This window comes from Calypte anna, chromosome 7 (genome assembly GCF_003957555.1).
Source record: "Calypte anna isolate BGI_N300 chromosome 7, bCalAnn1_v1.p, whole genome shotgun sequence".
Classification (NCBI taxonomy): Eukaryota; Metazoa; Chordata; class Aves; order Apodiformes; family Trochilidae; genus Calypte; species Calypte anna.
In genome coordinates, this window is record NC_044253.1 from 9867061 (window position 1) to 9892821 (window position 25761).

Consider the following 25761-nt stretch of genomic DNA (forward strand, 5'->3'; position numbering starts at 1 on the left):
TGGGCAAGGGGAGCGCCCTGCTCGCCCCAGAGTGTCTGGGAGAGGCATCAGGGGATGTAAAGTAAAAGTAAAAATAATTGTTTTAATAATGATGAGGATGGTGGTAGCGATGATGATGATGATGATGCCGCACGCAGCCGGGTGAGGGAGCGGGCGGCCCGCCGGCAGCGCGGGGCGGGAGGGGCGGCCGCTCGGGGCCGGGGGGAGCCGGGCCGTACCGAGCCGAGCCGCGGCGGGGTGATGTCAGGCTGAGGAGGAGCCTCCGCCGCCTGCCCTTTTACTTTCGGGCGCCGGCACTTGGCCGCAGGCTGCTGCTGCTGCTGGCCGGGCCCCCCCCCCTCTCTCCCCCTCCTCTCCCCTCACCCCTCCACTATGGGCACCCCTCACTTTTAAAGCCGGGGCGGTCGCCCTTTGCGCCGCCCCGGGCGGGGGGGGGCACGTTGAATTAATTAAAAATCGCTATTTACGTGGTTATTCATTGCCCCGTTGCGGGCATGTGAACAACCACCCCCACGCACACCGCCCCCCCCCTCCCCCTCCCCAGTCCCCCCCTCCATCCATCCCCCAGCGCCATGCCGGCAGCTTGCACCCTGCTGCTGCTGCTGGGGTTGGGGCTGGTCCCGCCGGCCGGGTCGTTGCCCCTTGCTTCCCCTCGGCGTGTTCCTCCACCTCCTCCTGCTTCGTCCCGAAGCTGCTTTGGTCGCCCTTGCTCGCCTCCCGCCGCGGGACACGCCGGCAGCCCGGGTGAGTCTCCTTCTCCACCGTGGGGATGGGATGGGGGTAAGGATGGGATTTGGTCCCTTTGGAGAGCGTGTGGGGTCCCACATCACACGAGTCCCACGCCATGTGGATCTGCATGGCATGGGACTCCTATGGCGTGGGACCCCACTGTGACCAAGGATTACTGAGCATCCCGGCATCCCTCCCTCTAAATCCTTCTCCCTTGACCAGCCCATGGTGGTGCTGTCAAGAGCTTCAGTGGGGGAAGGTTTGGGATGGGAATCGTGGGTGGGAAACTGTAAACGGATCAGAGCTGCGTGGCTAGACTCAAAGGCAAGTGGTGGAAACTTGACAGAAGAACTTAGGGAAGGCTCAAGTGGGCACCAGGGGCATGGCCAACAACTGTCCACCCACCAAAATGCTTCCCAGGTGAGAAATCGATGGCTCCAGTAGGTGGTCTTCAGGGTCTGAATCACCTACTGCTCATCTTCAGACGTGTCCTGATCTCACTCCAGGTGCTGACCCACACCCAGGTGTGGGGATAGATGCCATCATCTTTCTATATATACCCTCTGTTTCAGCATCACCTACAGACTGCCAGGTTAGTCATGTATAATGTCACATTTTTCCTTCTACATCTACAGTGTCGTTATCAGGAGGAATGACTAGTTTGGTGCTTAACAAATGACACTGACTTTGGTTTCCACACAGGGTAAACCATATTTTTTTTGCCAGAACAAGCAGTGCTCATTTCAGGTGTCACCCAGTGAACTGATTCACTTACTTGCCATAGAGAACACATAACTCTTAAGGATGACTAATTGCCGATGAGTTTGGAAAGCACTGAGTGTCTGCAGGTGGTATGAGGAAATCCAATATGTCACATTAGTCCTGTGTAGGTTTTAGGTAGGTTTTAAGTTTGCTTGCCTTGCCTGACCTAGATTGTCAAATTTCATCTTTTCATTCCTGATGTGGAAAGAATATCGTGCTTTGCTACTCAGGGCTAAGTTAACTTTGGTAGAGTTACATAATGTCAGGAAATGTGACAAAACTGTGTTTATAACATTTTGGTTTTCTTCATAAAGGTCACGCCTTTAAGATAAACCCGTGCTAAACAGAATGTATAGCTGGGGACATCAACTGGAATGTACCCTGTGGTGGATTAGGGAGCTGCTAACTGACAGTGTTTGTGTGAGAGCAGCCTGGTGACTAGGGTAGTACACTGAGCTGAAGGAGATTTGGGTCTGTTCCCAGCTCAGCCACTTCTTTGTGCCGCTCCAAATGTCCGTTTGTCCTCCAAACTGGGAGAGAATATCACTGTCTTACCTGCTGTCAGCCTTCTGAAGATAAAATCTGCTATTTGCCAGTAAAGCGCTGGCCTATTATTTGATGAGAGCTGCACAAATTCCTCAGCGGACAGGAAAAAAAAAATACTTAATTTCATCTCAGCTTTTGATCTGGCATCTTTTCCTGTGACCTTGATGACTCCTGAGAGTTGGTGGAGGAATGTGTTTCCTTTTGTAAGGAGCCCAAAAACGTCGAACTCTCTGTCCCCATGCTGGAAAAGCCATTTGTCTGGCTACCAGTGCCTGGCCACCCAGCCCAGGCTTTACTCCAAGCAGCCCCTGCTCACAGCTACAGGTGCTCGTGAATCATGTCAGCCCCATCCAGGGGGAATGGGGGATGCATCATGGAGTGATAAATAACCCGGCAGCAGCTCGCTCCCTAGCAAACAGCACCATGAATTATGCTGGGTCCTGACAGCCGTGATTCACTCGCTGTTAGCTACAGCTCTATGCTTGTCAGTCAAGGGAATTGTTTGGTGTTCTGGGAGTGGGTTGATGGGAGCTCCTGAACCGCTCTGTCGACGCCTGAGAAATCTCTGTTGTCTGTCTCGCTGCTGCTCCTGCCCCTCTGAGGTGTTTTTTCACCTTTCAAAACTCTTCCTTGAAGCCCAAGGGGAGCAGGGGGAGGGCATTTCTTGTGAACCCATCAACCCAGCACTATGTGGAAATGATTACATTTCTGTTTGAAACGAGTCTGAGGTTAGGCAGCAAAAGACCTTTCTTGGGCAGGGCTTAGTGAGCAGATGGTGAGGCAGTGGGAGTAGAAATGGGGCTTCTGAGCCTCTCATAAAGCATGGGGAGAGGGAGCGGGCTGGGAGCCCAGCTGCCCTGCAGAGCCTTGCTACCTTCCTTGGCCTGCCTGTGCCTTGGACCACTCTTCCCTGCCACCCTGCCGTGGGCTTGTCTGATGAGGAAATGAGGATGGATGGCTTTTGCTTGGTGTTTAAAGTACAGGCTGAACCCATGGAGAGGAACGTAGGAAAAAAACCTCCAAAACCTGGGTGAAGTAGGAAGTAAGAAATCTGATCATAGTAAAGTTAAAGCATTGTCAAACACCTATGTGAAATTTCTTCTGGAGCTCCTTTGCATCAGCACCAGGGGAGCCAAAGGGCACCTTTTGCTGCCAGCCAGGGATGGACAGGGGGTTGGTTACAAGCTCGGTCCTCCTGCAGGGCTTCTTATTTCAGGTTTCCTGTGTGTAAATTTGGAATAATACCAGTGATACCACAGGGACAACAGAGGCATCACTGAGGCCCCTTCAGAGTCTTTGTGGTTAGAGTCTCCCCCTCTTGTTGCAAGATCCCTTTTTCTCTTTACTCCTGAGCCACATGGGTGCCCTGTCCCGCTGCCTGGCACAGCAGGGGCTGCCAGGGATGGGCTTGCCCTGAGAAGTTGATCTGCTTTTCTGCCATCTGTGTCCAGCCTGCCCGTCCTTTCTCCTTCTCTCCCATGCCAGCTGCTGCCTTTCTTTGCAGCTTCCCCAGTGGGAGCCCTGAAAATAAGGTGTGAAATCACCCGCGAAGGAATCAGCTAAGCCTGCCACAGAGATTTAAAGTCTGGCTACTAGGAGAAACTTTCTGTCTTAGCAAGGCAGAACAGTCTGTGTTTATTTATTTATTTATTTATCTGTCTGTCTTTGAAACTTTTTGTGTGTGGAAGAAGCAAATTAAAGAGCATGGGAAGAAGATGAGGAGGATAAAAATCTGGTGTTGCCTCCAAACCTGCCTCAAATTTCACAGTATGTATTTTATGGCTCCTGGGAGCTGAAGCCTAGGTCTCTGTTCAGAGAGGTGTAAGATGCTGCTTTTTAGCTATGATAGGATTTCAGGTGACTGTGGGTGCTGCAGGAAGGGTGCTTACTCCTCTGCATGGGGACAAGGAAGGGATCACCTCCTGCACCTCCTCATTTCTGTTAAAAGACCCATAGGCTGCAGGGCTTTCTTTTCTTGGGCATCTCTGCTTCTTCTCTCTGTGTGCTTTAAATGAATTTGGTTGATATGCTGGGAACGTGAAGTCCCTGGAGCTGCATACATTTAGCTCTGCTCCTCCAGGGTATATAATTAAAAGCAACAAAGAAAAGAGAATAATAATAAAAAAAAAGAGTTTCAGAAAAGGTGGGAGATAAGAGATTAGCTTCCCTGACTGTTCCCCATCCCAGGCCCCTGAAGGCAACAAGGGTTGTGCACAGACCAGCCAGGTTTGCACCAGTCCATGAAAGCACTTTGGGTGGTATTTAAATGGTAAATGACTAAAGTCTGAGAGATAAATGTGTAACCTGACTGGCAGGGAGCACATAGTGAAGTGTATTGATTTACACCTCGATAGGTAGTGAATGTGAATGCAAAGCTGTGAGCAGGGCAGAACAGGTGTGGGGAGAGCTGCTGTAGCTAAAGCCCCTTACTGGCCTCTCCCCAAAGTGTATTTCCCTGTAGCAAACTGCTGGGGCCATCCCGTGCCTGTTCAGCAGGTGTTCTGCTCCAGCAGCCACTGCCACTTCAGAGGGGTAATTTAATTTGCTTTAATTTTCTCTCATGGCTATGGGGATGGTGGGGATGGGCTGTTGCTGCTGTGTCTGCAGGGGCTGATGCTGGCCTTGCTGGTGCAGGGGTGCCTTCCTCAGGAAATATTACTTTCAGTGTCAAAAATTGCAGATATTAATGAGTTTAGGGGAGCGTGGGGTTTCTGGGACAACTTGCTTCCTTCACCTGCTCTTACAGATCTTAGTTTTGGCAGTCAGAAACCGTCCATGACTGAGCTATTCTGTGTGCTGCCTCCATCCTCCCCACCCCGTTCAACTACAAGGGACATGTCACAGCAGCTGAGCATTCTGTGGTTGCTAACAACTCCATCACCACCATGTCTCTGGGAGATGGCAGAGGATAATTCTCCTTTAGCAGTGGGTGAGTGGTATCAGACTGGAAAGGCAGCTGCTCTTGGTGTGGCTGTAGTGCAAAACTGGAATGGATGCTGCCATGGCTGGGACTGTGCCTGTGCATCCAAAATGTGAAGTTGCTCCCCAAAACCTGGGGGCAACTCTGTAAAAAGGATTTCAGAAGGTGCCTGGGCAATGGGATCGGGGGGTTCCTCTGTTCCATGAGCTTCCAAACCAGGTGCTGAGCCATCCCTTGGGTCAAAATGTGGAGACAGAGCTTGGCTGACTCTAGGTAGATGCTGGCTGCCTGTGTGGGTGCTGCTGCCAGGAGCTGCAGGAGTTGGTTCTGGCCCTGCTCTTTGCTCTTATGGCTGTACTGGTGTCATTGGACTGAAGCATCAGTCTGGTTGTGATGGCTTTAATGAAGCATTCATCCAAGCTTAGGGAAAAAAAAAAAAGCAGAATAAAGAACTAGTTAAATTAAAATGTTAATCAAGCTGATAAAACCTGTCAGGGTAGCAGTAGTGTTTCAGTGTTGTGATGTGAAGACAAGGCACTGCCAAAGCCTGGAACTTTGCTGGGGTTGCTGCTGGAAGGACCCACTGGCTGGTGCTGTGGGATACCCATCAATGGTAACCATCTACCATTTCCAAAATAAGTTTAGGTATGGAGCGGCAGGGCTCAGCTATAGCTGACCCAGCAAAAAAATGCTGTGGGGGGTTGGGATGGGATGGGAGGGGGGGATATGGAATGCTAACCCCAAACTGGCTGCCCCTGCAGTGTGTGGGGTGCTTGGGGCAGGGCTGCAGCCTCCCACATATCCCAGGGAAGTGAGCCTCAGATGGTTAGATCATAGAGTGCCAGTGTAAACCCGCTAGATTCTGGCTTTGCTTCCCCACATGGTTGGAAGCAAGTTTCTGAGGTGAGGGGGGTGAGGAGAGCCAGGGTGGGTCTCTGTGCAGACCATCAGCACCACCCATGCCTGGGCTGACTGACTCAGACATGGTTCTCTGAAAAGAGGCATGGCCAGAGCTTGGTGCCTTTTATGATGTCTTTCTGCTGTTGTAATGGTGAAAAGAAGTGTGTGGGGCAGTTTGACCAGACTGTCAGAAGGTTCTCCAAGTGAATTAAAGGTTGGTTATTCACAATGTTCTCCTAATAATGTCCTATACAAAATGCAGTCTGTATCTCGTGAACAAGCTCATCATGAGACCTTAATACCCCAACCACAGGCCCTGTTATTTACATTCGATTGAAGATGTAGGTCATACAATATGTTTTTTCTCTTTCCTGATCAGCTGAGCATAAAAGACAGAATCCAATTTTCAGTGGCAGTAGATCTGATTGCAAATTCAAATTTTTATTTCTTTGAGCAATTTTGTGACATTTGCATTGTAATTTGCTGTTTCCATAAATATTAGAGGTTCATTTGCTGAGATATTCATCCAGAGCAGATGCAAGAGGACTAAAAGCACAGGCTTGGTGAAAGAATGAAGTCTGGATGTCTATCAGGAGAAAATGTTTTTTGTCACGTCTGGCCACCCTTCCCTCTCACACTGTTCTGCATACATACAGCTGATGTGTGTACACCCATCACTATGTATTTTTAATACATAAAAAAGGTGTTATACCATAAATTTCCACTGCTTCAGCAAGGGTCACAGTTCACTTATGGCTCTTTGACTATGCAGAGAGTTTGAGTTCATCCTTTCAGGCTGAAATCATTCACGTCTGAGGACAAGGAGAGAACTTTCCCACCCAAAAGGGAAATGATGTTGCATTATTGAGCGACCAGCCCAAGAAATAATATAATCTTAGAAAAATGCAGTTCCCTGGAGTAAAGGAAGCTCTGTAAACTTTAGTTCCTCCAAGCTGTTAGCGTAGCTGTTGCCTGCATTATAGTAACACTCCTGTCAGACCCAGTCCACTGAAGTGCTCAGGAGAGCCCTGGGCAAACAGGGAATAAGATCCATTTCCTGCTTAAAATGAGGACCTTCTGTAGGATCTGAATACTGCGAGGTCTGTAGTACAGATTTTAGGATCTTGGGTCACATCCCTTCTTTGCTGTTAGTTTGTTTTTTTTTATTTATTTATTTATTTATTTATTTATTTTTATCTCAGCTGGGTGCTGGATGTGGTGACAGTCACCCTTGGTCCTGAAGAGTTCAGAGAAAGGGTGGGCAGAGCCAGGATGAGCAGAGTTATCATCTGAAGGAGAGTAAAACATCTGCAAGGTTTCCACTGACCAGAGTGAGGGGTCAGAAGTCTGGCTGTGTAAAACCAGGGGAGGAAGAAGTTCATTTTTAGAGAGGTCAGTGTTTGGCCAAACCTGTGCAAGGAAGAGACACATGATGAATGCATGCTGTGAGCAGTACCTGTGGTTTACTGTCTTCTGCTGGCCGAGGGGTGCATGGTGTTAGCATATGCCATGCTGTATTTTGGGCTCTGTGGGTGCCAAGTGTGTGTGGGTCCCACAGACAGGGAGTGAAGCAAACCTCAGGGATGCTCCTTGGTCTGGGTGCAGCAGCTCCCCGAGCCAGAAACTTTGAGCAAAATGCTTCATGAAACCTTCATAGAAAATTGCTGTCCTGGAGGTCTCTGCTATTTCTTTCAAAGTACTGGGGGACTTAGATAGGAGGACAAGAATATGCAGTCTTTGGAGATAAAGAAATATCTTTTCAAAAGTGCCTGCAATGCAAAACCCAACCTATTTCCTGTAAGCAGCTGCTACTCCTGTGCTGCCAGCCCCGCTCCCTCCCATGGCTTTGAGTGAAGATATTCCCTGTGGGCTGTTCTCCACACAGGCATGGCTGTTGAGGAGGGTTATATCTACTTCTGCATCTGCCGTGCCCTTGACTTTGAATCATTTGATAAATAGTTTTGCAGTTGGTTACTTAAGCATCTCCCGAGCTGCAGGCAGCATCTCGGCTGTGGGCGAGGGAGCACTGCTGCCAAAAGTCAGGATCTGTGTCAAGAGCCTCCTAAGATCTGGCTGTCTTTTCCTAAAACCCCAACTCCTGGAGTTGTCGTTACAGGAGAATCGCTTAGAGGGGGAGAAAAAGAGCTGCTGGTTCTCGAGGTGATAGAAAACTCCTGAAAATGTGAGCTGCAAATCCAGGAGACACAAAAGAAGTCCAGGTTAGATGTATTTAAAAATACCACTACTTCAGAGCTGGTCTCTAGAGGCTTTTGAGTCCAGACGGAGGGTCTGTTTCAGACACTCCTGCTTGGCTGGGTCTGTGTGTCTGCAGGAGAAATGCAACCATCTTAATTGTCTTGCTTTGAGAGGGTGCTCAAAGAAATGCAGGAAAACTGGGTGCAAACCCAGTGCTTTCTGTCCAGCTCTCTGAATACCTTTTGCAAGTGCTTTGACCTTGGCAGATTGACTCTCCTCTGGGAGAAGCAAGATCCATCTGCCTTTTCATTCTTTGTGAGGACTTTTAAAGCTGCCTTCTCAGCATTCCAGCTGTGGTCTGCCCAGTTCAAGATGCCTGAGGATGACCATGTCACTCACAGTGCAGCCAGATGCTGCAGGTCCTTCCCTTGGCCCTCCCTGCCTCATCAGCACTGTCTTGGGCTCCCAAGTCTGTGCTTGCAAAGAGCCCTCTGGAAACGCTGTGACCTTTGCAGTTCTTTCACCAAAGCAAACATGGAGATGTTTGAAAGACCTTTTACACAGTGGTTAGATGGCGAGGAGGATCTTGGAGTTGCAGTTTGGGAGAAAACACTGCTTTCTTTTTAACCCTGATCTCAATTACTTAGGGGATGGAATCAGCTGGGAAAGGACTGAGGAAGCACTTAAGTGCTCTGATAGATGAAGGGTTAACTGGGCAGAGTTAATGGTTGTCCCCGGGGTGCTGCCCAGGCTGCATCTCCCAGAGGACATGATGTTGCACTCACATTCAGGGTGTTTTTCTCAGCATTTTTCAGCATGGTGTGATGGCAGAGGTTTTAAAGGCTCTTACAGGAATCAGTCTGACCTCTTGCCTCCATAACAAGGCAGACATCATTGTCATTTCTGCTACTAGAACCACCCTTGCATTCCCTCAGGGATCTCCAGACCATGGAAAAAACACTTGCAGGAGTTTTGAGCTGATGGACAGGCTCCTTGGAGTTGCCAGTAGATAAGGAGGGCTCATTTTTTTCCTGAAGCATATGCTATATAGCAATTCTGCATCTGGAGTGACAAGAGGAATTGGGATCTATAGAGCACAATGACCCATGTTGCTGCTTGTTGGGTGGCTGGTGTTAACACCCTTCCTCTTGTGGAAAATCCCTTAAGCCCTGAGGGCCAGTGTGAAACATCACATTCTGTGGAACGTCAAATAAGTGGAGGGGAATCACACGAAGCTGAAGATTTTGCTTCAATATGTTGTTGGAAAGATACCTTCTCTGATAGTCTAGCAGCAGGGTACTGCAGCACACCCAGCACAGCAGGTCCTGTCTTGGAGGCAGGAGTACATTGAGGTTGGAATTTGAATATTTGAGGAGATTTTGGTTCGGTTTTTGGTTTTTGATCTCTCTTTAAAAGCAAAGAGCCTCTCCTTAAAGGCAGATACGGGAGGGGTTTCCAGGTATCTCCCAAAGGATCTCAAGACATCTCCCCTTGCAGGGTCACCCCAGGAGCTGTTTACCTAATGTGCTTTTTAAAAATATACTCTAGAGAAAGGTTTCACATCTTCTCTGAATAGCTGTCCTGCTACATCCTTGCCATTATGGGTAAGAAAACACTTTCTTATCAGGGAAACTGTAGCTACTGGTAGTTAAACCTTCTGCAAAGATATCTCATACAAGTGGTGTCCAGGTTTGACTGTGTTACTTGTGAGATCTGATGACCTGACAACCTGAGGTAATTTAGCAAACTGGAGAGGTAATGCAAAAGGTAACCTTGTGTATTGAACTAATTTCTTCCTCGGTGATGGGAATGAATTTCCAGGAGTGGAAATATCAGTAAAGCAACTGTGCATGATTTGCTTTCCTTGTCAACTGGAATCAAGGACCCTGATTGTAATGCATAATGCTGCTCTTGTAATTCAGCCTTTATCTTTGTGCTGGAGCTGGGCATAATTGTATCTGTGTTTGGAGAGACAAAGAGAAGGGTTTCAGTAGCTGATGTTCACAAAGGCATCTTTAGAAAACTCTTTACCCCTGGTACAAGCTTGGAAGAGCTCAAAGGAAAATACCCCTGAGTAGCTTTAGGCATTTGAACAGTCATCATTGTTTGATTCAGATTTGGTTACAGGACTAACATCTAAATGTTAATGCTTTTTAGGATGTTATCAGCTCTTTCAGCAAATACAGAATGGGGCTGCAGTATTAGACTGGCAGCCAACCCTGCAGATGAAAGCCCTTTGAAAGGATGTTTCTTAGGAGAGAAACTTAATCAGAGAGTGCAGAATAATCATGAAGATGGTCTTTTCTGAGAGACATGGGGCAAATACGATGCATGAAGAAATCCAAATGCAGACCAGGAGGCTTTTGACCTGGGGGATGGGTCTATAGCAATTTTGAGGCCTCTGGGAATGGTCTTGACCATGCAGACAGAGGCTGTTATAATTCTGTTCTGCAAACTGTTGGTGCACCTGGAGATGTTGGCGATCCTGGAGATGCTGCATCTGTACCTGGAGATGGGTAAGATGCATCACAGGCCTCCAGCCTATGCAGCTGATGGTCACTTGATGGGGAGAGTGTGCCAAGGCAGATGGTGTGAGATGTCTCTCAGCTGGGTAATAATGGGCCAGGACGTGGGCAGGTGGAGTGCAGATTTCTGGCCTCTTGTTGCTCTGCTCTATCTTATCCGTATGCACCATGGTAGACTGTGACCTGACCCTGACTCCCTGAGAGCCCTCAGTGACAGCTTGGTAGATGACAGCCTTGTGGGTGACAACCTGGTGGGTGACCGTCCAGTCCTGCCCTTCTCCACCATCCACTCCCAGAGAGTGCTGCAGAGCAGCAAAGGAAGGTGCCTTGTTTTCAGCTTCCCCCCAAACAGTAAGGCACTGGAAATGGTAAATCTCTTCCCCCCCCAGTTCTCAGAAAGGAAATGTGTGATGGCAGAGGCAGCGAAGAGTGGCAGGGAACAGTGGGAGGGCTGCCTGCTCCAGCCTCCCCAGGACAGGCTGTTCCTCCGTGGTGGCAGTGGTGACCAGCCAGAGGGTGCCACCAGGGAAGGACCTGGCTTGTCCCCTGGAAGAAGGAGATCTGCTCCAGCACCATCCTGAGCCCTCCTACTGCTGCTTCCGGCTGCAGATCCGAGTGGTGTCATCTAGGAAATGCGATTTAGATCATCATCCTTTTGCAGCAGATGGGGGAAGGGAGTGGGGCCCTTATATCTTCTGGGGATTAGTTTATCTTTAAACTGCTTTATATTTTTTTTGCCTGTTTGCCTTTTTCTCCATCCCCTCAAAAGTCTCACTGTCCCTTGCTGGAAGAGCAGGAGTTGTGAGAGGATCCGTGGTCCCCCCCTGCCATGACACCATACCCTGCATCCCACCATCAGCTGGGAGGCAAAACCTGGGTATAAGGCTTGGGCTGCCTTCAGTTTCCTCCTGTGATAGCACTGGGCTTTGCTAGTCCTCATGGAAGGAAGAATCCAGCAAGCCTTGTATCTGTGGCTCACCCAAATGTCATCCCTTCGAGATTCCTTATGATCCTCCTGCATCTGAGAAGGCTCTTCATCCATCTCATCCTCATCACGTTTTTTGGGAAGTCACTCAGTTCCCAGGTTGATCCTCATCTCTGGTGCGGTCACAGGGCCACAGGCCACACTCTTTGGCACGTGTTAAGCATGGAGAATAGTTCCCCAGGGAGCTCTTCTCATGTGCATTGCTGGACCAAACGCACCTGGACCACAGCCCACCCTGCAGCAGTGGGCATCATTGCTCAGCACCCAGAAACCCAGAGCCCCTGGCCGCTTCCCTTGTGGCTTTTCAGTGTCTAAGCCCTCCTTTTCCTCCATATTTCTGGTATTAATTGTCCTTTCCTGGCTGTGGGTGGCAGCTCTGGGCTCACTTTGGAGCAGGGACCTGCAGTTTTGTTTCCAGCATCTGATGTGAAAATACCACCTTGTTTTTAACTAGGTCACAGCAAAGGGTCACAGTCCTTGGCTCGGGGGTGGCTGACTCCTGTCATGCATATGCTTCATCCTTCTGGGCATTGTTGTTTGACACCTGTTGAGGTTTTGTGCAGAAAAACCTTTGCTTCAGCCCATAGTTCTGATAGGTTCAAGCACAACCCTAAAGAATCACAGTACTCATAGTCTGTTGGTTTTGTTGTGGTTGGGTTTTTTCCCCTACAAGAGCTATTTAATTGAAATGCAAGTCACTGAGCTTTTACTGGAAGTAAATAAGCCTCAACAAGTGATTTCTGATAGATATTAGGTCAGACAGAATGAGCTAATGCTCCCTTCTGGCCTTAAAATTAAACTTTTCAGAAAGTAAAATTTTACCCTGTGACTTCTAAGCTTCTAGCACCTTTCATTTGGAGGAGCTTGAGCCCTTGCATTGTGCTCGACACCTTGTGAGGCTGCTCACCTCTCATTGCTGACATACAGCCCTGCTTGGAGGCAGTTTTTTAATATTACTGGTTCAACCCAGCGTAGGCAACTGCTGAGGGCATGTGATGGTGCAAGAGTGCTGTAGGATGGAGAGTGTGATGCCCTAGTTAACTTGCAGAGGGTAATTAATCTCTCCAGAGCAGTAGTGGGCTAACTTCCCTGAAAATATTGTTCTAACAAGCCCCTTGGGAGATTTTTACCAATTGCAAACCTTGCAGACAAATTCCAGGTTTCTGAAGTTATTTGTGTGAGAGCTCTGGAGAAAGGTCCATGTTACAAAGAAAGTCTGCCAACAGCAGCATTGTCCTGCTCTCTCTCTAGCCTTCTTTCTTTCCACTTAGCCCACACTGGTGTACGTACACACTGCCATGGCATTTTATTTTTTTTTTTTTTCCTTTTTTCCCCTTTCTTTTTTGCAGCCAGGATGTTTTTTCTTGCCTTTTTATTGTTCCAGTGACCTAGCAACTCCACTTTGGTGGAGTCCTGCCAGGAGACTTCCTCCCTGAGCCGTCCGACCGTCTCCAGCAGCTTTGCCCTGGGATGGGAGCAGAACTTAACCCGACACGGGTTGGGTCCCAGCATGGCTCCTTGTGAGGGCACCTCTGCCTCCCCACTCTGGCAAAGCTTCCAGGGGACTTAAAAAACCCATAAAGAGAAAGGAGAAGTGTTGCATCGGTGATACTTTCTCTTAACATTTCTGCAGGATGTTACAGAAAAAGCCTGGAGGGTTTTAGAAGCCAGTGAGGTGGTGCTGGGACTTGGGATCTGGGATGCAGGCAATGGGGTGGGAAGCATGGTGGGGTGGTGGGAGAGGGGATGAGGGGAAGTGGGAGTGCTCAGAGAGCTGTGCCATTTGGGAGATTGCTTCTGGCTTATTTTTATTCATGTTTACCAAAACTGGTGAGAAGGAAGCCAGTTTGGTAAGCTCTGATGGGCCCCATCAGCTGGTGCTGGGGCAGAGCTGCTCCCAGGGCTGCATAGGCTTTTCCAGCTCTGACACCAGGTGACAATGCCAGAGGGGACACTGCTGAGGTAGAAAAATAAAGGAACCAGCAAGCAAGCCAATACCACAGCTATTTTGGGCTTTCTGCTCAGGAAAGACAGGAGGAACAGGGGTCCAGTGCCTCTCTGGGGCTGGAAGCTGGGTCCCCTCATCAGGGTCCCCTCATCACTATTGTGTGGATGGATGGATCAGGATTTTGCTGGAGTCTCAGCATGGCTATGGGGCTTTTTTTGGGTGTATGAGTAGTCATGAGACAGCTTATCCCTGTTGGAAGTGGACTCATATTTGAAAGTGTTTTCCAAAGAGTTGGAAAGGCTTTTTTCTTTTTTTATTAATGCAGTTGACAAAAGCTGTTTAAAAGCAGAAGCTCATGAAAAGAGGCTTAGGTGCTGCTTGGAGCTTTGGGCTGGTGGTTTCCAGGCAGCCTGGATCTACATGGTGATGGTTGGACTTGGTGATCTTGAAGGTTCTTTCCAACCATGATGATTCTATGATTCTGTGATCTGTGGGTTGAATCTAAAGTGTCCAAGAAGTATGAAGTCCAAGAGTAAGAAGCTCAGGTTTTCATAGACTTGAGCTGGTGGGCTGGAAGCCTGGACCTTTCCAGGGAAATGTTTAGGACACCAAAATTAAGATGTTGGAAACCACTGGATAAGCAGGACAGTATCCTGTCCCATGTTTTATCCCTGGTTTCAGGCTTGATGCATCCATGCTGTTGGACATGACCACAGGTTTCCTTGTGCTCTTTATTTTGGAGCATCTGTGTGCATTAGGGTACTGCTTTTAGAGAGCAATAAGAGCATCCTTTTTTTCTAAGTCTTTTTTCTTTTTTCTTTTTTTTCTTATGGCATGTCCAAGCATCAGGCTCTGGGATCATGAAAAGAAGGGTAGGAAGAAAAATGTCCTTTAGCATCCTCTGTGGTGTTACAGTTCCCAGATGGGAGGTGGTGTGGGGGTGCAGTCTGGTTTTTTCTCACAAAACAGCACTGCAAGCAAAGTGCCATTGTCCAGCAGAGGAGGTACTGAGGGTGATGTTGATGTCCCCAGCCCCGTGAGCACCTATCATCACCCATAGCATCCAGGTAGGTGTTAACCTCTTGGACCTTGGCACTCAGAGCACACAGGATCTACTGCTAGTATTAAGCCCCTGTGACCTTTCTTGAACTGGCATATTAAAGCTCCAGCCACATAAATCCTTCATATAATGTTTAAAATTATTTAGCATCCTGTGAGTTGCTTCCCTGCACTGTGTGGTTCCTGGTGGGGGCAGGATGAGGAGCATGAGGACCAGAGCAAAGTGGTGCCAGGGGCTGCATCTATAGGGCACTGCATCCACACCAAGCCCCAGAGCAGGGTGAGAAGCACCAGCAGGGCTTTTCTGCACCTATTCTCTTCCCCACCTGCCCTCTCTTGCCACCTTTCTTCATCGAGCCTGATGAATTCCTTATTATTAATAATGGAAGAATTAGTAAAAAAAGGTTGACCAGATGTGGTTAAAAACCTCTCACATTTTTCCCATGCTTAGTGCACACGAGGGACCTTTCCCCAAGCAATATTATCAGCGTGTTTACACTCGACTGATCCATCTCAAAAATGAACTTTTTTTTTTTTTTTTAAGCTCCATTTCAGACACCCCCTGGCCTCCCCCCACCTCAAACTGCTTCTTTCAGGGCAAGAACAAGGAAGGAAATTGAAAATCCCAGAGAGGCCTGGACAGTCCAGATTTAGGGCTGTAGCTTTTGTTCGCACAAACTCTCTTGGCTCTGAACCGGCCTCCGCCCATGATCCCGACATCCGCAGCAGCCGTTCAAAACACAGCCCAGAGCCCAGCCCCGGCCCTGCTGGGGACCAGCAGCCCCCATGCCACCCACTGTGGGACCAGCAACCCCAGCTCTGCTCCCCTCTTCTCCTCTCTCACAGCCTGCCTTCCTTCCTAAACTTTTCCTACAGCCAGCAAGGAGTTTTCCAAAGTTGAGATGTGTGTATTTTGATTTTTTTTATTTTTTTTTTCCCTCCGTGAGCCTCGGGATCATGTTAAGATTATGCAATGTTAACAGATGTAGGCTTTATAATTATAGCTGCCCATCCTGGGGAGGAGCCTGCTTTAGCTTCACGCGTGCTCAGCTCAGCATGGGATGCTCCGGGGTGGCCATAGCCTTGGCAAAGCAGCATGGGCAGCTGTCCCAGGAATGGTCCCCAGGGAATCACCACCCTCCTGAGGAGGGGCTGCTCTGGGCAGCCGAATGGCCACTCTTGGCTTTCCTCAGTTACAAACACAGATTATATTTGTGCTCCCTGGTCAAGGAAGTGTTTTTCTGCCCTTTGAGAGGAAAAATTCTGCTGCAGGGAAGCAGCGGGACTGGGATAGCTTGTGGTGTGTCTCAGCTGGCTGTGATGATGACAAATGTTGTCTGTGGAGATCCTACTCACCTGGTGTTAGGAGGACACATCCCTCCTCACACCCTGTCCTAAAATGTCTGTGAGTGATCACAGTCCCTGTTAAAGACTTCCAGTGTTTGCTTTTTGGTCTTGTGCTGTCCTGTGTTTGAGCCTTAATCATCTCCATGATGTTGCCCTGGCAGCAGCCACCTCCAGGCCAGGGCATTGCCTGTGATGCACCCGGGGATAAAGGTAGAAAATTGCTGGTCCAAAAGGGATTTTTCAGGAGTTGCACAAGGTAGACATCCCACTGGGCTGCCAGGGGCAAACCCAAAGCCTCAAGAAATAAGCTGGAACTTGATCTGTTTGTCCTGGCCACGTTATAACTCAGCTCCCAGCAAGCTGCAGACTTGTTATGCTTGCAAAGAAAAAGTAACTCCAAGCCTCGACCTGTCTGGTGAGCATCAGTGCTAGTTTTAACTGGGAAGGAAAACACACCAGTCCAGCGGGTGGCAGGAGGGTTTTGAACTGGAAGTCAAATATTTCTCTTGACGGCTGCAGGCACGTGGAATTAAACCACAGAAAGCAGTTGGCAGCTTAGGATGTGATGAAGTTGTCAGTGACAAATGGGTACCTGAGCTAAAGGGCCCCATAACTCTAAGCCTTTAGTGCATCAGGGGAGGCCAGGTGGTCCCATGTGTATTTTTGGGGGGAAGTTTTTGTTTGGTCCATTCTCTCCAGTGGAGGAGGGTCATTTTTGAAGGCTAATTTCTGCAGGCGAATCAAAGAGGGGTTGTGGTTGTCTCACATCTTTGGCAGTCTCAGTGGCTGTGTGATGAGCTGAGATTTCATGTCTTGTTTTGTTGAGCAACCTGCTTTTTTTGGGTTTCCTTACTGTATGCTCTGGGTTGGATTTTCCAGCACAGCTTGTGCTCTGCACCTGCCTGTGTGGCATGAGGTTTTCCTCCCTGCACTGAGGCCCAGCATACCTAGCAGGGCAGAGTTAAAAAATGCCAAATGACTCTAAAAAGCCTGTGTAAATAATACCATCTTATTCAGCCCGTCCACTCTCTGGCTGCACTCAAAGCCAGGTTTGCTGGCACCCGTGAGAAGGGGAAAGGTTTTGCTTCATTTGATTCCCAGCAGCTCTGCAGAACCAAAAGAGGATAAAAAAAAAACCTCCGGTGGGGACTTGCAGGGCAAACAACAACCAGACAAGCAACCAGCAACATTTTACGTTCCGATCAGCTGCATTCAATCAAGGGTCGTAGATGAGGGTTCCGCTTGCTGGTATTTTCAGGGTTATTTTAAAGAAATGGCAATTAAATGCCTGCTACAGTGCCCTGATATATATTTTAGAGTGCTTGCCCGAAGCCTTTGTTAACTAATGACTTGGCAACCTGAGAAAGCAAATTTCCCTCTGTCTGTTCCTCATGCCCTAAGGGCTTCTTTAAGTGATTGCTGCTTTGCCTTTCTCCTGCTCAGCAAAGCCGGGGCAGGGTACACCCGGGCCGCGCAGCTGAAAGCTTTTAGTGAGGTGGGAGCGGAGGGAAACGGGGATGCTGTAAATGGACCTGCAGGCTGGAATTGCAGGCTGGGTATCGGCTTGTGAATAATCGTAGCGAGCATCCCCGGCGGCGTCCTGTTCCCTCGTCCAGACGGTGACAAGAAGCAGCCTGGAGCATGGGACAGGAGGTGGCTCACGATGGTGGTGGCTGCTGGGTGAGCTCAGTGATGTTGGGCATCTCAGCTCGGGCTAGGGATGTCATCAAAGGCACCCGAGGGGCTCTACTGCTTGGGCTTTGTGGTGTGCAGACCCCTGGGATGAAATACAGACTGTGCCACCTACATCTCTCTCTTTTCTCAGTGAGTTCCCACTGAAGCTGGTGCAGGAGGCCACTCCTGAATTTGCCATCTCTGATGTGGCAAGTACAGCAAGCCCAAAGGAACCTTGCAAGGCAAGAAGGAGTAGGTGTCCTATGGGTGTTTCTCTGAGTCATGGCTTTTTTTACAGAAAGTGCTTGGAGGCCAAATACAGGTGTGCAAGGCTTAATGACTGTGAAGGGCCTTTGGCCATTGCCTGTATATCATTCCCAGCCATTTTTTTGGGGTGCCATATGCATGCCAAGCAGGACATGTCCTGTAACCTGGTGGATTTCCAAGCTGCAAATTAGGGAGAGTTCTTCTCACTATGTGACTTTTCTTAGTTTCTTGAGTCTTCAGACCCTGTCAGTACGAAGTGCAGTTTCCCTAGCCAGGATCTCCCTCTGCCCCACTCAAAGAGCAGAATATGCTGTGGGCTATTCTAGCCCAGAGATTAGGTTTTGGTTATTAGGATGATGGGCAATGCTGGGATCTTGCCATTTCAGGTGACACAGTCGTGGTTTGGACTCACTTTTATCTGCTGTGGACTTCGAAGACCATCTGAGGCTGCAGTGCCAGCCAAGCCCTGGGGCTGTGGTGTAGGGCAAGGACAGTTGCTGCTGGCTTTCATGTGACCCTGAAATCCAGCCCTGGGTGGTACCACTAGCTGGAAATGCAGCAAATCTCCCTGGGATTGCTCATGGAAGCTATCACTATAGGCTCTGTTCCTGGTAGGATTGGGCTGGATGGTTGAGCCAAGGCTGAGCCTATAGATACTAGTCTGATCCTTTTGCTGCTTCCAATGGTCAGTAACATCTTCAATCCTTGCTTAGGGCCCAGTTTGGGAACACATTTATATTGTACTTCTGGAGATGCTGTAAAGCATGTAATGCTGGTTGGCTTCCCTGGAAGAGTAATTTTTAGGTCCATGAGATACAGCAGGTGGTAGAAATGCAGGAGAAATTCGTGGGAAGAGGGGATGAAATTGCTGCTGTTTCACATGGGCATGATGGGGAGCAAGCAGAGGATGGGGAAGAATAGGCTAAGATAAAGGGTAAATCTGGCTTGAGAATCAATATTTATTCCATAGAAGTGTTAATTCATTTTCTAATGAAATGAGTAAATGATACTGGGTGATGGGAAGGGTGGGAATTTGGAGCAGCTTTCCAGCAGGAGCAAGAGAGCCAAGAACTTTTAGGATGATGCAGGAGCTCTGGTCACGTTATCTCACAGAAAATAGACCTGCAGATGCACAATTCTCTTTTCCATCTCACTTCACATGTTCTAGTAGCCATTCACATCAGATACACAAAAATATCCATCACCTTGGAGTGCTTCAACACTTGGATGGCCAAAATAATCCACACCATATGTTGATTTCTTCTGTCCCTGTATTTCATGGTGGCTGGATGGGTTATGCCAACCCTCTTATCTGCCCTGCAGTTCTCAGACAACTTCACACTGTCTTGTTGGAGGCAGTGGGATCTGAGGTTAGGTGTCCAGCAAGCACCAGCCAAGCTGAGAGAGGGAATGAGCTGTGGGGCCCTCCCTGCTCCCATCTCACCCTCAGGATGGGGCACGTAGGCTGTGCTGGGCTTCAGCTGCCCATCAACTCTGAAGACCTACATATGCCTCCCAGGGACTCCAAATAGCACAAGTCTCCACTGCATATTTGTTTAAGGCTTTTTGATTGTTTGTTTGCCTCGTTTATTTCACCTAACACAAAAAAAGCATGGGGGTGCTGAACTGAATTGAATCCTGCACACAAAGGTAAGCTATAGTTTCTGGCCTACAGACTAATCTAATTTCCACTGGTGTGAATCCAAAAATAAATTTCATGTCTGTGTTTTGATTATACAAAATTTTCTCTGCTGTAAATGACATCAGAGCTTGGCCTCAGTGTTACTGCAGTGAGCTGAAACCTTCATGTCTAGCACTGATGAGATTTTGATTTTTTCTTGTTTTTCCTTTCAGTCACTGAATTCAACCATCAGGCAAGAGGTTCGGACCTGCACGTGAGGACTTCTGGTTCTCTGGTGGATGGTGTGGAGCTGGTGACAATGCTGGCCAGGAGCAGGGTGGCCAGCAGCCCACTGCCTACCAGGCACGATGCGGTGTTGGTGACAAGTGGGGCCACGGAGCACATTGGTCCCCCCAGCAGCAGTGGGGATGTCACCCCAGCAGGAGCAGGACCCCCAGCCAGCCCATCTGCTGGGACAGCAGCTCATCTGCTTGGCCACAAGCATCTCCTTGGTGAGTTTAATCTATGATAGAGTCCTGATTTGGTGTACCTAGCTCATGGATAGAGTGTAGCCAGTGGGTTAGGAAATATTGCTGCCCCACTCTAGAAATTCAGATTTTTGGAAGAAATCTAGTACCAGAAAATCTGATTTTTTAATTTTTATTTTTTAAAACTTTGAGATGAGAGTGATTCTTGGGAGCTGCCCTTGCTGTTATTCACCATCCAGCAGCTCCCCAGAGGCTTCTGCCCATCCACACAGAGCTCCAAGGTTGCAGAGCAGAATGCTTCCCCACCCCTCTTCCCAGGGGAGCTGAACCCCACCACAAACCCAGCCTGGATTATAAGCACTGAGTTAAAAATATCTGACCAGCTGCATTGTGATTTGTAGCTGGGTCCTCACGTGGAGGTTGTGCCAAGTGAACACTGGGGGCATGTTCATAGTCCCCACCACATTTGGTGAGACTTGGTCATGAGTAAACCAATACACTTTTTAAAGCATTCACTAAATAAAAGTTCCCCACTCCAGCAGGACAAGACTCTGCTGATTGCCCTGTCCTCATTTTAGGATTTTTCTTTTTATTGCCAGATTTAATAAGTGTCTTACTGAGATATGAGAAGCATAGAGATGATCTTTAAGTTTTTAATTTCTCAGTTCCTTTCCTTCCCAGGGACTAGAGTGTGATGCTGGCATGCCTAGGCTGCCAGCTGCTGGCATAAGATGCTCCTTACTACCTTCTACATTTTTAATGTTTTGGAGTTTGGTGTTTGTTTGTTTGGCTTTTGTTTTGTTTGGTTCTTGTTTGGTTTTGTTTGTCTGTTTGTTTTCTTAAAAAAACAAACCAGCAACCCTGGATTTCTTTATCTGTGCACAAATGAAGGCAAATTATTGGTATTTCAAATTCTGGTGACAGAAACCCTCTGTTCCCAGCAGTCCCTCTTGTGGTGTGTCCTTTGTTAGATGAAACACAGAGGATGCAACCGAGTCCCTGCCCATTGGCTCTGGTATCTCTGGGTTCCATTGCAGGTCATGCTGCTGCCCCTCCAGCCTAGACAAATTGACTTGTCCAGGGGGAACATGACCCTCTCTGCATTGCTTTCCAGCCTCTGGAAGCCATCACCATGCTGCTGGCAGCCATGAGAGAGGCAAGAGGGCTCTGGCATCTTCCAACACTCCTGAAGCTGCTGAGAGGATGTCACTGGTTTTGGCAGCCGTGGGCACCAATTCGGCCAAGAGGATGCTGAGTGGGTACCACAGGACCTGGGATGTGGCAGGCTTTGACAACACGACAGGGACGATGCTGCTGCCTTCATCTGTGGAGACTCATCACCCAGGTGAGCCATCCCAGTTCAGTCTGGGAACAAGGTGGATGCTGTTCCTGGAGAAACTTGGCACCAGTTAAGCACAGCTCCCCAGCAGCACTGGAGCTTTGTGTGCTGGGTCCATCTCTCTATCCTCACAATATACTCAGGGCAGTTTTCTGGTTTGCACACAGGAGAACCTGTGTGTCTTCTCTTGGCCTTGAAAATGATGAATTACTTGGTGCAGCTCTCAAACACAAAGTCACTGTGGGCAGAGTGTAGGCAAGGGGGGTGTGGGGAAAGGTGGTGGGGGGTGACAGTGGATGATGCTTGGTGGGCATCTCAGCTCATCCTTGTGCTCTCATGTGCTTTCCATCACTGTCTTTCAGGCACTGGCAACTCCTCTCAACTGGGTGGGCCATCCAACATCCCTTCCACTGACACTGCAGCCTCCTCACCCAGTCCCACGGGAAGTGGCAGGGGGATGCTGCATCCCCTCCCCAGCACCCCCCTCCCTGGCTCTCCAGGACAGCACCAGTCCTCTCCTCAGGCTCCCAGTTCCCAGACTGATGTAAACCACATCATGCTACACCCCAGGAATGTCACAGGGGACTCCACAAACCCCTTGCTCTCAGCATCACCTGCTATGGATGGCGCTTTGGGAGGTGAGCTTTGCTGGCCAATGGATTTGTTTTATAGCTTTAAGAGCCTTTATATAGATTTTTATTTTCTTGAAAGAGAAGATGCTGTGTTTTCCATGCAATCAGATTGTTGTTATTTGGATGGTTAGCTGAAGTTCCTGGATGAAAGCAGGAAAAAGCATTGGAAAATAATATTTGGTCCTCACAAAACTGAAAAGCACTGCTGAGTCCTTTTCCTGTGCCCGATGCTTGGCAAGAGTGAATGCATCCCCAGGGCTCTCACATTAACATGTCCCTTCCCTCTGTCACAGCTGCTGGCAGCAGCAATATGACTGCAGAACACCCAAGGTCTGGGATCCAAAGGGCAGCACCCAGCTCTGATGCTCAACCCTTGGCCTCAGCACAGGAAGGTTTCTCCAGGCCCTCCACGGAACACTGGCTCAGCCCTTCTCGCCTGGCTTCAGAAAGCACTGCCGTGGGTGAGCTCCCTTACTCTATGATTTGTTGTTTTACTCTATTTTGTGCTTCCTTAAGCATTTTTTCCCTGTGTCCTGTTACACATCCTGGGGATGTGTGTAGTGAGCTGCAAGCTCATGTGGCCATGCTCAGGTTTCCTCACTCTGCTGTTTGATGCCGTGTTCAAGCTGCAAAAAAATCCTGAGAGAGCCTGAACTGATTTCCACCAGTCTTAGAGCAAAAGTGGGATTTAAAGGCAAACCCCTTCAGCTCTTGTCCCATGGGATTTCCTGCTGGTTGAGCTGCCCCAGCTCTCACAAAACCAGGCTGTCCTGGCAGGGCGCCACGGGTTTTGTGCGAGGTCTTCCTGTAGTGAGGGGATTTGTGCCTTTCCTAAAGAGCACTTGGTCCAGATTGAAAACTTCCTCTGCTTCATATCCGTATGTGCACTGCAAGCATCTGGGAAAAAAAATTGATTCATCTGTTTATAATTTCATACGTATAAATACAGGTTGTTTTTTTTATTGTGCCGTAGCCCTTGGAAGCAGCTACCAATCATCCAACATCTCAGCCATGCAGAAGAGAGTTTCAGATTTCCCCACCTCCATTTCCACAACAGCCACCAAGGCTGGAGGGAGGACATTAAGGTCTCTGCCAGCCAGCACCAGTACCTCTGGTACTGAAGTCACCAGCTCTTCAGACCAGATCCAGTCCCTTGGGATGTCTTTGGGAGCCCAGGGTGATGTTGGCAGAGGTGCCACAGACCTGTTCCTCACGGGCTCACCGTCTGCCTCGGAAAGCACTTCTACGAGTGAGTTTTGATAACTAGCTGTATAACTCAGAACATTATTTAAAGACTTTTTATAAACAAAATACATCCTTTTTATTTTAAAGAAAGGAGGAATAATATTGTATTTGGCACATTCTGTAGGTTTAAAAACATTTCACAGAAATGAAAGTATGGATAAATATTATTCTTGTTGGAGAGGAGGATAGATTTTCCTTGAAAACTTTCTGTTGAATTTTGCAAGCAATAAGTTCAGGGAGTTCCCATATAGGGACCATTTTCCCCCTTTCTCTTAATGATTCCCCAGTATTAAATATTTCCGTATTGAATATTCACACATACGTTGTCTACATCTATGGTTAGCAGGATGAAACCTGCCCAGCTGTTTTCATTTATGTCTATGCAGTTTCAGATTTCTCCTCTCCTTTTTTTTAGCCTTTAGTAGCAATTATGAACCCAAGAGCATCCCAGCTGCAGAAGAAGGGATGCTGCATTCGGACGCCCACAGTGCTGACAAACCCAGCGTGGCACTGGGGACATCTGGGTCCCCTGAAAATGGCCATACAGTGACAAGGGGCTCTGCCACCAGCTCCAACCCCGCCAGCTCTTTGGGGGAGACCTTCTCCTTGGGGACTGGGACACACCATCCTTACAGCTCAAGGGAAGCCACTGGTGTCCCATCACCTCCCGGGGAGCCTTGGAACACAAGCTCCCTCTCTGCCTCCAACAATACTTCCAGAGGTAAATTTGTTAGTCTGAAAGTTGGCAGCTTTGAGGTTGAACAGAATTTCCCATCCCTGTGCTGTTTTTCCTTAGATATGGCCATTGGGTTCTATTGGATACCTGGGTGTTTTTATTACCAGCTGCATCGGGCTGGCAGCAGGTCTGGTGGGAAGGGTGGGGGTGGATCTCAGCTTTTGTATGAAAACATGAAAACCATCCATGTCCTCATTGCTGGTGAAACTCCTGTGCTGGGAATAGCAGCCATCAGTTAGAAATATGCACATGTGCTTTTCCCCTGCTGTGGAACTGCAGTTTTTGCCTGGCACTGCATTTTCCATACAGATTGGGCTGTAGGAGAGGTGATGTTATGGGAGTCCCCATGACCATGACTGGCCACGACTTGCTTCATGCCCTTGGGGTGGTCCCCAGTGAGCTTTGCACGAGCTTTAATTTCCAGATAAGCCCATTGCTCTGTGACCTATAGTGCAGCTCCTGCTCCTGCTGAACCGGTGTAATATCAGCATCCCCAGTGCTCTGGTTTCAGAGGCCCTGTGACAGGATGCCCAAAAAGTGTGGGGTCAGTCAGGCTTGGTTGAACACCAGGCTGGGGCATCAGGGTGTTCTTGAGCATCTTCTGGGTGAAGCTGTTTCTGGTCCTGTGTAGTCCTAGGTGCCCAGTGCTGTGGGGGACTTGGCCCCATGGCTGTCCCATCAGCCTAGCACTGAGGCAGCAGTTTGTGTCTGTAGCCTGTCACCAGAAAACCTAAACCAGACCTGGTTTAGCACATGCTCTAAATTTGTTTTGACGTTAGAGGTGTATATTCCTGATTTAAACAGGTTTGAACGAAGCTTGAATGCATAATTGGGGTATTGTGCACAGCCTGCAGTCAAAATCACTGATTTTAAGTTAAGATTTTCATGGTGTTTTGTAAGACACATGTACTTGAATATGAGGGATTCATCTTTTCCCAGAGCAGCACCTTTTCCAGCTTGAGAACTTGGCCTCTTCAGCTTCTCCGTGAACAGTATAGTAATGCAGGCTGTACAAACAGTCCCTTGAGTGTATATAGCTCTATATGCATAACCTGGTTTTATTCTGTCTTAGGTGTCAGAAGCAGCCACCAACCAGTTAACAGCCCAGCGACAGAGAAAAAACCCCTTGCTTCCTCTCCCAGAAGTCGTTTTCTTTCACCCATGGCCACTGGCAGCAGTGGGAGGCCTCCAAGGTCTGCCACAGGCAGTGGCAGGTGGGCAGCAGAGGTCTCTACGTCCAGCAGTGAAATGTACAGGACCTTGGGCAGGGTCCAGTCCTCAGCAACATCTTCTATGAGAGAGACCTATGGAGTCCACGGGTCCACAGAAATCATGGATTTCACCAGGAGGGTGGCAGACCCTTTGCTAACACACTCTCGTTCTCCTTCAGAAGGTCCTGCCTCAGGTGAGGTCAAGTTAGAACTGAAATACCATTTTTCTTGTGAGTTATTGTATTGCACATTTGCCTGGTTTTCTGCTATGCAGCATATATTTGTTTGGAAGGATGAGGTGTGATTTTTGTGTCTGAAATACATCAGACAAAAAGATGTAGTTTGAGGTTTTTTTATAGAAAGGGCACATGTGTGGCAAGTTTCATTATGCAAAAAAACCCAATTAACTTTCAAATCACAATTCTTTTTTTTACTGTCTCCAGTTACTATCTCTATTTTATAAGCAAGAGAACTAACCAGGCAAGGATTAGATCATGTCCCTGCAGTTCCAGGGACTTCAGTTCCTGCCCTCTGTCCTTGGGCCATGCTCCTTTCCAGAATTGAACTAGCTCAACAAATTTAAGGCAGCTTTGAATAAGGTCTCTGTGGTCCTTCATGCTGCTGTTTAGTA

The 25761-nt window shown here is 48.5% G+C and overlaps 1 protein-coding gene across 3 annotated transcripts in view; it reads left to right on the forward strand.

Moving 5' to 3' along the window:
- Nucleotides 1-347: 347 nt before the first annotated feature.
- Nucleotides 348-25761, forward strand: part of HEG1 (heart development protein with EGF like domains 1) — a 52878-nt gene continuing 27464 nt past the window's right edge. For all 3 annotated transcript variants that reach the window (XM_030454780.1, XM_030454781.1, XM_030454782.1), the window contains exons 1-8: nt 348-744; nt 19713-19991; nt 21082-21312; nt 21669-21944; nt 22232-22399; nt 22912-23187; nt 23599-23904; nt 24992-25324. In XM_030454780.1, the coding sequence (XP_030310640.1) occupies nt 573-744; nt 19713-19991; nt 21082-21312; nt 21669-21944; nt 22232-22399; nt 22912-23187; nt 23599-23904; nt 24992-25324 (2041 nt within the window). In that variant the 5' untranslated portion in view covers nt 348-572. The remainder of the gene's footprint in view (nt 745-19712; nt 19992-21081; nt 21313-21668; nt 21945-22231; nt 22400-22911; nt 23188-23598; nt 23905-24991; nt 25325-25761) is intronic.